We start from the raw sequence: 13,865 nt of genomic DNA, 5'->3' as shown, positions 1-13,865 counted from the left end.
TGGTTCAACTTATTCACATCTGTAAAATACAGGCCTAGGTGATATCTCTGGGAGTGGTTTTGATGTATTACATGTTGCTTTATTTTTGCATGGTGAGGTTGACATTTACATGGAATTGCCCATTAATAATATGATTATGTGAAGGATTATATGTTCTGCTGTTAAAAGCCTGACATTTCGGTGTGATCCTGATTTATATGTGCTGTATGGTGCAGGAAAGGTTAACACATAGGTAAAGCATAGAGCTGCCTATAATAGGGGAATGTCAATATAGAAGCAAATGTCTAGGGCTGCATCTGAAACCTGATGGTACAAAGAGTGACTTGAGTGTATTTGATATGAATGAATGTGTAATTACAACTACATCTGACATATGTAGCTTGCTTTTCTCTATGGTGGTACTCTAGCTTTGCTCTAGTGCACTGAAAGCCAGTTATGCATTCTTAGAACCCTGGAGATGCACGCGAGACTAAGCAAATGTTTGCTTTGCAGCACCAAATGGATTTTTGAATTAAAGGAGTATGGCAAGTCAGTTTATTTGTAAAGCACTTTTAACAACAGACATTGTTGCAAAGCAGCTTTACAGAAAAATAAAGACACTAAAACGTATTAACTAACTTTATCCCTAATAAATTTATCCATAATGAGCAAGCCTGTGGTGATGGTGGCAAGAAAAAACAGACAACATGTGGAAGAAACCTTGAGAGGAACCAGACTCAAAAGGGAACCCATCCTCATTTGGGTGAGAATAGATAGCAGGATTATAAATAACTCGCTTCTATAACTGTGTCCTATAGAGTCACAAAATACAATTGTATAACCAGGAAATTAATTATAGTTTTAACATGAAGTCTGTGTTGTTGAAGTTATCAACTGTTCATTGATGGAGACTTGAGTGCAAAATTATTCATGACATCTGCAGTCCTAAATTTATGTCAGTTGTAGTCCTCAGTCATCAGAGCAAAACTGTAAGTGTCTATCTTCCAAGTTCGTTTTTCGACTGTCCATATGGGGCCATCCTCCACAGGAGTAATGTGATAAGACTCCAGCCAGACGTAGGGCATCAGGATAACTAAAAGAGAGAGCCAGAAGGTAACACAGTCATGAGAGAGCCCCGGGACATAAAGCAGCCAGCCACTACACCGTCAACAAGTGAACGTGTGAGAGTGGGGGAGGCGACAGCATCCATACATCCCAGTTTACCAAAACACTCATTGCCTGAGGACCCTCCAGCTCTACTCCTTTACCTAATAAAAAGCTACAACCCCGATTCCAAAAAAGTTGGGACAAAGTACAAATTGTAAATAAAAACAGAATGCAATAATTTACAAATCTCAAAAGCTGATATTGTATTCACAATAGAACATAGACAACATATCAAATGTCGAAAGTGAGACATTTTGAAATTTCATGCCAAATATTGGCTCATTTGAAATTTCATGACAGCGACACATCTCAAAAAAGTTGGGACAGGGGCAATAACAGGCTGGAAAAGTTAAAGGTACAAAAAAGGAACAGCTGGAGGACCAAATTGCAACTCATTAGGTCAATTGGCAATAGGTCATTAACATGACTGGGTATAAAAAGAGCATCTTGGAGTGGCAGCGGCTCTCAGAAGTAAAGATGGGAAGAGGATCACCAATCCCCCTAATTCTGCGCCGACAAATAGTGGAGCAATATCAGAAAGGAGTTCGACAGTGTAAAATTGCAAAGAGTTTGAACATATCATCATCTACAGTGCATAATATCATCAAAAGATTCAGAGAATCTGGAAGAATCTCTGTGCATAAGGGTCAAGGCCGGAAAACCATACTGGGTGCCCGTGATCTTCGGGCCCTTAGACGGCACTGCATCACATACAGGCATGCTTCTGTATTGGAAATCACAAAATGGGCTCAGAAATATTTCCAGAGAACATTATCTGTGAACACAATTCACCGTGCCATCCGCCGTCACCAGCTAAAACTCTATAGTTCAAAGAAGAAGCCGTATCTAAACATGATCCAGAAGCGCAGACGTCTTCTCTGGGCCAAGGCTCATTTAAAATGGACTGTGGCAAAGTGGAAAACTGTTCTGTGGTCAGATGAATCAAAATGTGAAGTTCTTTATGGAAATCAGGGACGCCGTGTCATTCAGACTAAAGAGGAGAAGGACGACCCAAGTTATCAGCGCTCAGTTCAGAAGCCTGCATCTCTGATGGTATGGGGTTGCATTAGTGTGTGTGGCATGGGCAGCTTACACATCTGGAAAGACACCATCAATGCTGAAAGGTATATCCAGGTTCTAGAGCAACATATGCTCCCATCCAGACGACGTCTCTTTCAGGGAAGACCTTGCATTTTCCAACATGACCATGCCAAACCACATACTGCATCAATTACAGCATCATGGCTGCGTAGAAGAAGGGTCCGGGTACTGAACTGGCCAGCCTGCAGTCCAGATCTTTCACCCATAGAAAACATTTGGTGCATCATAAAACGGAAGATATGACAAAAAAGACCTAAGACAGTTGAGCAACTAGAATCCTACATTAGACAAGAATGGGTTAACATTCCTATCCCTAAACTTGAGCAACTTGTCTCCTCAGTCCCCAGACGTTTACAGATTGTTGTAAAGAGAAAAGGGGATGTCTCACAGTGGGAAACATGGCCTTGTCCCAACTTTTTTGAGATGTGTTGTTGTCATGAAATTTAAAATCACCTAATTTTTCTCTTTAAATTATACATTTTCTCAGTTTAAACATTTGATATGTCATCTATGTTCTATTTTTGTTTGAACATGTTTTATTTATGTTTGTTTTGCCTGGCAACACTTGTTTGTATTGCTAAGTAATCTGGCAACCAAGATGGCAGCGCACTCAGACGCAGGGCTCACGGCTCTCCCCTTCAGTGTGTTTTTTTTATGTCTTTTGTATGTTTGTTTGTGGACTTTGTGTATTTTCGCTTCGGCGGTACCCGTACACCACTACAGCCGCCAGGACCTCGTAGATATTGGCTACCAACATAAGATTGCCGTTTGGAGGGAATTTCAATTCAGTCACAATATCCCAGATGAGCTAGCAAGACCACCGGATTTTCCGTGGTTTGTTGTCGGGTCTGGAAAGCGGCGCAGGCGAAGGAGGGAGAGGAAGCAGAAGCAAGGTCACAGGTCCGGCCTCCTGCTAAGGCTAAGGAACCAACCGCACAAGCCACCCCTGCTGAGCCTATATCTCACCAACGCCAGATCGCTCACCCACAAGATGGAGGATCTGAAACTACAACTTGTGGGAAATTGCTACATTCGAGACTGCTGTGCCCTCATTATTACAGAGACCTGGCTGAACCCGAAGATCCCCGATGCTAGCGTGCAGCTAGCTGGCCGCTCCCTGCACCGCGGGGATAGGACTGAGGACTCCGGCAAAAGTAGAGGTGGGGGGCTCTGTATTTACTTGCATGAGGACTGGTGCAACAACAGCAGTGTTATAGCAAAGCACTGCTCCCCCGACATAGAGTACATGTCTGTGTATGTTGGCCTTATTTTCTCCCGAGGGAGATAACCATAGTGATTGTCACCGCTGTTTACATCCTGCCAGACGCTAACATTAGCACGGCACTCTCTCTCCTGCTGAACGCCATCAATGAACAGCAGCGGGCCCACCCTGATGGTGTTCACATTATAGCTGGAGACTTTAATAAGACCAGTCTGTACTCCTGAAGTTTCACCAGCACGTGAAGTGCCCAACAAAAGGGGAAAGGACTCTTGATCACGTGTACTCCAACATCAAACACTGTTACAGAGCCATGCCCCTCCCCCACGTCGGACAGTCAGACCATCTTTCCTTGCTGCTCATCCCTGCATACACCCCCCTCAGATGCAGATCCAGGCCCACCACAAAGACTAACAACTAGGCCTGAGAATGCACTCAGCGAACTCCAGGACTGCCTTCAACACACAGACTGGGACCTATTTGAACATCAGGACCTGGAAACATTCACAGAGACAGTTTTGGACTACATCAAGTTCTGTATGGGAACTGTATCTGTGGACCAAACCATCTGGGTTTTTCCAAATCAGAAACCCTGGATGACCAGCCAGGTTCGCTCACTCTTCAAGGCCCGCAACACTGCCTTCAGGTCAGGCGACAGAGTCCTTTACAGCACGACTCGAGCTGACCTGAAGAAAGGGATTAAAAAAGCCAAAGCAGACTATAAGAGGAAGATAGAGTCCCATCTCGCCAGTAACAGACCACGAGAGGTGTGGCAGGGCATACAGAACATCACCAACTTCAGAGGCGGTGATGTGACATCAGGAGTCTCGAGTAAGTCGCTGGCAGAGGAGCTCAATTGCTTCTTTGCTCGCTTTGAATCTCCGGAGTGACACTCACTTGCTCTAGCCCTGCCCCCACCCCCATCAGATCCCAGTACCCCTCCACTCATTGTAGAAGAGCAGGAGGTGAGGCGTGTGCTCCAGGCAGTGAACCCCAGGAAGGCTGCCGGTCCGGACGGAGTACCTGGCAAGGTGCTCAGAGCATATGCCCACCAGCTGTCCTACATCCTCTGCAGGATCTTCAACCTCTTGTTGGCCCAAGCAGTCATCCCTACCTGCCTGAAGTCAGGCATAATAATTTCCATCCCAAAATAGTCATCCACAACCAGCCTCAATGACTACTGCCCTGTTGCCCTCACCCCAGTAATTATGAAGTGCTTTGAGAGACTGGTCCTCCAGCACATCAAAGACTGTCTCCCCCCCACACTCGACCCCCACCAGTTCACATACCGGGTGAACAGATCTACGGAGGACACCATCGCCATAGCTCTGCACGCTGTGTTGAGCCACCTGGAACAGCAGCAGAGCTATGCAAGAATGCTCTTCGTAGACTACAGCTCAGCATTTAATATGATCATCCCAGACACTCTGATCACAAAGCTGGACATTTTAGGCCTCCACCCTCTCATATGCACCTGGATTAAGGACTTTTTGACCAACAGGCCCCAGACTGTGAGACTTGGCCCCACCTTTCCTCCACACGTACACTGAGCACTGGTTCACCACAGGGCTGAGTGCTGAGCCCCCTCCTGTACTGTATCTACACCTATGACTGTAGTCCAGTTCATGGCGACAACATGATCGTCAAATTTGCTGACAACACCACAGTGGTCAGGCTGATCTCAGATGGAGACAAGACAGCCTACAGGGAGAAGGTTCAGAGGCTCGCGACCTGGTGCTCAGTAAACAACCTGGCTCTAAACACCACAAAGACAAAGGAGATCATTGTGGACTTCAGGAGGAAGAAAAAAGTGACCACCTCCCCCTCTACATCAACGGCAAGTGTGTGGAGAGGGTTCATGATTTCAGATTCCTGGGAGTCCAGATCTCTGACGATCTCTCCTGGACAATCAACATCTCAGCTGTTATAAAGAAGGCTCAGCAGCATCTACACTTCCTGAGAGTCCTCAGGAAGAACAATCTAGACCAGAAGCTGCTGCTGGCCTTCTACTGCTCCTCCATTGAAAGCCTGCTGACGTACTGCTTGTCCACCTGGTACGGGAGCTGCACTGCTGCAGACAGAGGGAGGCTTCAGAAGACAGTTGCAGCAGCGCAGAGGATTGTCGGCTGCCCTCTCCCCTCCCTGACGGACATATACACCACCCGGTGCATCAGCAGAGCTCGGAGCATCATTAAGGACAATTCACATCCTGCCTCCCAGCTGTTTGAGCTGCTTCCTTCTGGGAGGCGCTACAGATGTATTAAAACAAGGACTACTAGAATGAAAAACAGCTTCTTCCCAAGAGCCATCACTACACTGAACTCTGAGAGGAAACAAATATAATGTCGACATTATGCAAAACATCTGTCACTGCTTCCCTCACATTCTGTGCAATACAAATAATTTATTATTTATTCTGTACATAGCCCATCCATATTCATACTTGGATATAAGACACTTTTATACATATTTCAACTTTTGTAATGTTTATTTGTTAGGATTTAAGGTTTATTTATTTATTTATTTATTTATTTATTTATACTTACTTTTTTGCACTGGAAAGGGAGAAGCTTCTAATCTCGTTATACAATTGATTGTAAAATGACAATAAAGGGCATTCTATTCTATTTTATTCTATTCTGAATAAAATATGGAATTTTGAAACTTCCACATCATTGCATTCCGTTTTTAGTTACAATTTGTACTTTGTCCCAATTTTTTTGGAATCGGGGTTGTACAATATTGTGAAATTATCATCAGTAAGCGATCGAGTGTCATGATCATCAACAGAAAACAGAATCAGCACTCAAGTTATTTTTATTCTCAATTAAGATTAGTTATAATAAATTTTATTATAAATGCTGTCCAGGGAATGCATGAAGTGATATGAACCTTTAATATCTGGTCTGTGCTAGCTCCAGAAGGAAACCACCCTGGTGGTATAGTAAGGTAGTATAACAGTAGATTACTCATGTAATCATATCAATAAGAAGAGGATCAGCAGGTCAGAAGGGCCAGAGCACAAATGTGATGTAGTGAGGGGCAAACACAAGGTTACGATTTAGTGTGCTTTTAATCCTCAGCTAGGAAATAAGCAAATGGGAACCTCCTCTAAGAAATCACCTTGACATTCCTTCATCTTGAACAAAAATATTATACTGAGTTTTTGGACTCCATTTCCATCAGCCTTGTTTACACTGATCACTGTGATGAGAAAATAAATAGATTGGGTGGTTTATTATAAATGTTATAGTTTACTGTTGTAAAATGTGAGGAACAGCCTTCCACATAACATTGCTAAGTAGGTAACAGAACAGAGAGTTAAGTGGACAGTTGGGTGCAGAGCTTTGGTGTCCAGGGTATGAAGAGTTCTTCCTCTTTTGTGGTGCTGCATGGTGAAATTTTTGATCAGAGAAGAGTAACAGAGGGCATGAAACGTGTTTGTCATGGAAGTCAAGCACTGACAGGCCTACAGGTCCACTGTGCTGTGGAGAATGTGTCTGAAGGATGGTTTGGGCTGAGCAGCAAGATTTGGGACTGTAGAAGGAGCAAAGGCTGATTTCTGTGAGTGAGTGAGTGAATTTTTTTAAAATGCAGAAATCAGTTTTGATTCTGTGTAACTTTACAGACTCCTACAGGCTGTTAATGTGCTATTCAAGCTCATCCATGATGACCCGTCTCAGAGCACTATGAAAACAAATCACATCTTAATATACAGTATTTGAAGCAACAAAGCAAAAAAAAAAAAAAGAAAGATGGGTGTTTCAAAGGGGGAAGTGTCCTTAGTTTTGCTATCTCTCACTCTTATAATAACCTGATGATTTTGTGTCTCATTTACATAAATTTATGATGTAATCCCAGTTTTATTGTCTTGTCAAGCCTTGATTTCAGAACATTGGAAAGCAGATACCAGAGTACTGGCTGCATTTTAAATATCACATGACTAATAAATAGTATGTTAGTATAATAGCACCACCATAGGTTATTGGAGTCAACAGGAAATCTTTTGGTGGAGACTGTGGGGACCTCGACTGGCTATCGTAGCCTGCAGGGAATCAGCCGTCAGACATTCTGTCGCATGTCCCAGACCCGGTGAAATGTAACTGAATTGTCTTGGCCAGGCCTAAGGGTCCCATCTGCATCTCATCATTGCTGAGGAGTGTGCTCCCATCACCCAATCAAGCATCCAGCCAGAGCAGGTCATGATATATTTTTTTACCATATTAACATGCCATTATGTGTCATGCCTGATGTAAAGACTCTCGTCTCTGCGAGCCTACCACACAGATTTAATACTTGTCATTTTTAGGGCATACCTAACAACATGTTTTCTTTCTCTCTCTCCCCCCCCCATCTGTCCCTCTGAGTTACATGTTGATCCTGGGATTGAGATGCTGGCCTCTTCTGCCCCTCGGACCTGCTTGATCCATCCTGGTGCCCTGTGTCTGGTCGGAGTTTTATCGCACCGCTCCTGTGAAGGACTGCCCCATGAGGACAGTTGAGGGTTATACCTGTTAAAACTGTTAATATTATAGTCAGGCTGTCTGTTGTTGCCCAAATGAGGATGGGTTCCCTTTTGAGTCTGGTTCCTCTCGAGGTTTCTTCCTCATGTCGTCTGAGGGAGTTTTTCCTTGCCACCATCGCCACAGGCTTGCTCATTGGGGATAGATTAGGGATAAAATTAGCTCATGTTTTAAGTCGTTCAAATTCTGTAAAGCTGCTTTGCGACAATGTTTATTGTTAAAAGCGCTATACAAATAAACTTGACTTGATTTGATTTATGCAGAGAAATGTGGAAATGAATGTACACAGCACCACTGAGGACACAGGATGCATCTTACAGCACATGCTACAGTAAAATAGCCTTAAAATAACCTGTACTGTACGTGCCAGGTGGAAGTACTATATTCTAAATACTATGTCACGTCTTATCTCATCTCATTATCTGTAGCCACTTTATCCTGTTCTACACAGTCGCAGGCGAGCTGGAGCCTATCCCAGCTGACTACGGGCGAAAGGCGGGGTTCACCCTGGACAAGTCGCCAGGTCATCACAGGGCTGACACATAGACACAGACAACCATTCACACTCACATTCACACCTACGGTCAATTTAGAGTCACCAGTTAACCTAACCTGCATGTCTTTGGACTGTGGGGGAAACCGGAGCACCCGGAGGAAACCCACGCGGACACGGGGAGAACATGCAAACTCCACACAGAAAGGCCCTCGCCGGCCACGGGGCTCGAACCCGGACCTTCTTGCACTATGTCATGTATACTATTTAAAGTAGAAAGTCAAAACTGTGAGTCACTAGAGGTGACTAAACCTGGAAATCGATTTCAACACACTGGACATGGCACCATGGAGAACACAGGCTGTGTCCTACATTACATACTACTGTAGTAAGCGTAATGTCAAAAACAGTGCCTCCACCTCACCCAAAATTTAACAAAATATGCAAAATGGTGAATAAAATACAACATCTCTGTAGACCAATGCTAGTATGTCTGTATAGAATAAAAGCAATACTGGACAATGTGCAATATAATGTGCAATACCTCTCCTGGTGGACTTTTTTCATATCTTTTTTTTTTGTATATGTAAATATTTAATTTATCGAGAAGTTTTCTCTATTTTCTTTTTTTGTTTATCCTGTAATGATGCTGCTGGAATTTTTAATTTCCCTGAGGGAACCCTCCCAAAGGGATCAAAAAAGTTCTAATCTAATCTAATCTAATCTAATCTAATCTAATCTAATCAGTAGTGAGTCAAGGCTTTATAGGCTCTAAGAGTCTTTTATTCTTTCTTTCAGCTGGCTCAGGTCCTGCCTACAGAAGAGAACTTTCTGCTGTGTTTCAGACAGTTCCTGGGATCCAGTGTTGAGTTCATGGCGGTACTATGCTCAGCGAAACACACACACACAGTTTTACTGCAGTGTGTCCTTACCATATAGCAATAAGACTTATTAATTAATTACTGGTGATTTAAGTAAAAGTGTACCAAAAAGTACAAATTATATTACTGAGCCTAACGAAGTAATTGATGATTACAAAAAAAAAAAAAAAAAAAGTGTTTCATTTCATAGGCATGGAGGAAATACGACACGGACCGCAGTGGATTTATTGAGTCCAATGAACTAAAGGTAAATGGTAGATAAAAATATATAACAAATATCAACAAATATAAATGCACCAAAGTAAACTTTTTTTTCTCTTTTTAAGAATTTCCTTTCTGACCTCCTGAAAAAAACGAACAGACACTATGATGACAAAAAGATGAATGAGTACACACAGACTATTGTAAGTACACACACACACACACACACACACACACACACACTTGTCTCACTATCCTTGTGAGGACCTTCCACTGACAATTATTATTATTGCAGTTAATTAATGATGCTGTGCCTGCACCTAACCCTAACCTCAGTAATGAAAAGGAAACTTTTTGGTTCTTTTATTTAAAATTTTGTTTAAAAAAAAAAAAAAAAAAAAAAAAAAAAAACACAGCAGCAATTTCCTTGTGGGGACCATCCAGATGTCCCCACAAGGTCGAAATTGTCAGATTTTATGATCCTTGTGAAGACATTGTCCTCAGTAGTATATAAAACAAACAAACAAACAAACAAACAAACAAACAAACAAACCTTTATATAATACTATAAACATAGCTCTGTATTATAATATTTAGTGGTGTTTAATATTGTATTATATATTACTCTTAAATTGTTGCCACCTTTGGTAAAAAGTGAGCAGAAATTATTATACACAACAATTTAAACTTTCCAATCAAACAGGAGAAACTATTAGAATTAACTGGCTCATTACAAGTAAATAGTATTGCATCTCAAAGTGCATGTTCCAAAATTATTGACATCCTAAGGAATATTTTAAATAAATGCCACTATTCTTTGTTGAACTTAACATTATGATTTTCTTTGCTCTCAGTCCACAGGAACACTATTACTTTAATCAGGTCCTGTTTCTTGGGTATAAATGGGTGGGAAGACATGTAAAAATCACAATGTGTAATCCATTACCACAGGAAAGCCACAGAACTTTCAATCCAGATGTCTGTAAAACTACGTACATAAGCAGTTAAAAATACCATCAATCAGATCCAAGGCCAGTTGGATGTTGGACTCATGAGTACACACTGTGCCCTCATGCCTGCTTTAAAATAAAAGCAAAAAACACCAATCAGCTCTTTTGATAAGATAAGATCAGATAGCCTTTTATTATCCCACAGGGGGAAATTTACATTGTTACAGCAGCAAAATATATAAAGAGAAAAAGATAAGGCAGTGAAGGAGTAGTGCAGAAGTACTAAGTATACAAAAAAGGATATATAAGAAATAAACTACAAATTTAGAGATAAAAAAAGTTAACAAGTTTGCATAAATTAAATGGTTTGCAGATATATAGTTAACATAAGTGTATTACAAAGGTGGAATTGCACATGCAAGTATTGTACAGGTATTATTACCAGTATTACCCAGGTAGTATTGCACAAGTAAGTCGGTATATTGCACAAGAGCCATTTTAACCATGTGTAGCTCGCAGTTTGCTGTAAAGTACTGATGCTAATAGTCAGTGCACACAGTATACGTTCAGAGGGGTTTCTGTGGGTGTAGAAGTGATCTGGACAGTATTGTTGATTATTGTGAGGAGCGTCTGGTGCTGTGCTTGGTGAGGTGCCGGTTGTACAGTCTCTCAGCAGTAGGGAGGAAGGAGCTTCTGTATCTCTCCTTAACACACTGCAGATGGAGGAGCCGGTCACTGAAGGAGCTGCCCAGTGCTGCTACTGTCTCCTGCAATGGATGGGAGGTGTTTGCCATTAAGGATGACAACTTGGCCAACATCCTCCTCTCTCCCACTACATCCACTGAGTCCAGTACACAGCCCAGGACAGATCCTGCCTTCCTAATCAGTTTGTTCAGTTTTTTCCTCTCTGCTGTTGTGATACTGCTTCCCCAACAGACAACTCCATAGAATATGGCTGATGCCACCACAGAGTCATAAAGAGTCCAGAAGTGGACCCTGAACTCCAAAGGCCCTGAGCCTCCTCAGCAGGTGGAGTCTGCTCTGGCCTTTCTTGTACAGGGTGTGTGTGTGATCAGTCCAGTCTAGTTTATTCTTTAGATGAACACCCAGGTACTTGTAGCTCCGAACAATCTTATGACATAACCAGAGCAACAATCACATTGTGCCCAACAGGACTGGTGGCTGAAGGAGCTAGAACATTTAAACACATTTGCCACCTACAGACTCAAGGAAATTATTTTAAATTTTAGCACCCACATTTATAAGGATTACCAAACAGTTTCCCCCAAATGCAGATGAGATTGTGATAACCAGTGGTGTGGAGCCCTTTATTTCTTAATTAGCAAGAAGGAAAAAAGGGGGAGGGGCATCAAATTCAAACATATTAAATGAGAACCACTTTAACACATTTATTTTAAAATGCAATGCTATTGACCAATTCAAGCTCAGGAGTTCAAGCTTAATTGAACTATACATCTTACAAGGTCAGAGACTCTGGGTGGAATACACAATTAACCTGATCGGTCCCTTTGGACCATGCTTGCTGAAATAATTGCCGTTGCCCCTTTTGAGCCATAACCTCAACAACGGAAGCTACTAAGTAATGGTGGTGGTGGGGAATCTTTGAAAACCTTACTACAAAATTTGTTGTACCTTCCAAAAAACAGTCCCGGGACATTATATGGACAAGGCCAGTTGACAACCTCAGACACCCTACAACAAACAATATTACTGAGACTCCAATATACACTTCTCTGGCTTCACTTTTATATCTGCTTGCTGCAAAGAAGAATCTCAGCACCAGATCTCCAGCTCAATCAGATGCCCATCTATATTGGAGAGAAAAACAATGAAGTAAAGCAAAAGTGACTGGCAGTTTTGAGCCCTAAACATCCTTTCCATCCACATCTGAAAAGTTCTTGGGGCACTGCATAACCCAAAGGGCATCTGATTAAATTTGAACAACCCATAAGTGAAGCAAAATACATTCCTTGGATGGTCTACCTCTGCCAATGGAACCTAGCTATACCAGCTCATTAGCTCTATTGTTAAAAAGAAAATCCACTGGGCACTTGACAGGGCATCTACAGATTCCTCAGTCTGAGAGGGGAGGAACTTATCCTTCTGGGTTTTTAATACTTATTGTCTAATTCATGCACATCTTAAGGTCATCATCCTTCTTTCTAATCAAAACAATAGGCAAAACATCGTGACTAAAACTTTCTTGAATAACCTGTTTGTCAAGCATGGATATGAGCCATGGGGTACACCTATACCTCAGCAAGGGGGTACACCTATACCTCAGCCTCACAGGTTTATCATCATCAGCAAGGAGATTCAGTCTGAGAAATGCAGCTACTATAGCCAAGATCAGCCTCAGAACCTGAAAACTCAGGTGAAGATCCATTAAGCAGAGGTCTTACCCTGCCTTGATCCAACTTGGAAAAAGGAGACAGCTGGAACTGTCATAAGGTCTGGATTTGAGATCCATCTTTGTGACTCCTGTGAGTAAACTCTAAACTCTACATTTGTCCTGGTGCCAACCATGCCACTGATTTTTATGATCACAAACTAGCTTGTTTGTGACAAACGTTCATAATTAGTATGCAGAACCTTTAAAAATAGTATTAAAAGCAGGAGACACCAAAAAACCTCCAGTAAATGATTGGCACTGCCGAGACTTTTAACCAATTCACAAAAGTGGCATGAATATGTAGCTGTCACTAGCTTATCCATAGCTCCAGGTATTAGGAACTGGCCTTTTACCTCTCATTTTAGCAATCCATACAAGATTTCATGTGGGCTTGATGACGGTGCCGAAAAACCTGCTGCCAGGGGGCTGAGGCATATAAGGATAAGGAGAGCAGGGCCATACTGTCAGAATAGCTCTTCATAACATCCACAAGTGTTCATACCTATACTATTAGGGTAATGGCTAAATGATGGTGGTGTAGTATTAGCTTGTAGCAAAACGACTTGGAGCAAAACATTACTGGATGCTTGAATGGTCCAGGAGGACTTGGGGGCTCTGACATTTTGCTGGATCCTTGAATGGGGTAGGAGAACCTGGGATCTCTTTTACTACAAGCCACCTTCATCTAGGTTACCCTACCTAACTGAACTGTGTCATTCTTCCACATATATAGTATACAGAAGAACAAAATGTCATTTTCTTATGAATCAAGAAACAGTGCAAACAACAAAGATTATAAAATAGTAAACATGAAGTGTTGCAAGAGCTGGAAAAGAGCTGTTCAAACATCACATAACACAACATGACCTAACATGACATAAGACAACATAAAAAAAAACCCTAAAATAACATGCACACCCGAATACAGCATAACAGAA

The 13,865-nt window shown here is 42.0% G+C and overlaps 1 protein-coding gene across 1 annotated transcript in view; it reads left to right on the top strand.

The window, feature by feature from the left end:
* Positions 1-13,865, top strand: part of LOC132898973 (calretinin-like) — a 56,087-nt gene that overhangs the window by 20,410 nt on the left and 21,812 nt on the right. The window contains exons 4-6 of the mRNA XM_060940635.1: positions 9,281-9,361; positions 9,554-9,610; positions 9,690-9,767. Of these exons, the coding sequence (XP_060796618.1) occupies positions 9,281-9,361; positions 9,554-9,610; positions 9,690-9,767 (216 nt within the window). The remainder of the gene's footprint in view (positions 1-9,280; positions 9,362-9,553; positions 9,611-9,689; positions 9,768-13,865) is intronic.

Source organism: Neoarius graeffei, chromosome 15 (assembly GCF_027579695.1).
Source record: "Neoarius graeffei isolate fNeoGra1 chromosome 15, fNeoGra1.pri, whole genome shotgun sequence".
NCBI lineage: Eukaryota > Metazoa > Chordata > Actinopteri > Siluriformes > Ariidae > Neoarius > Neoarius graeffei.
The sequence above is the reverse complement of the archived record's forward strand: the minus strand, read 5'-3'. Positions and strand labels throughout refer to the sequence as shown.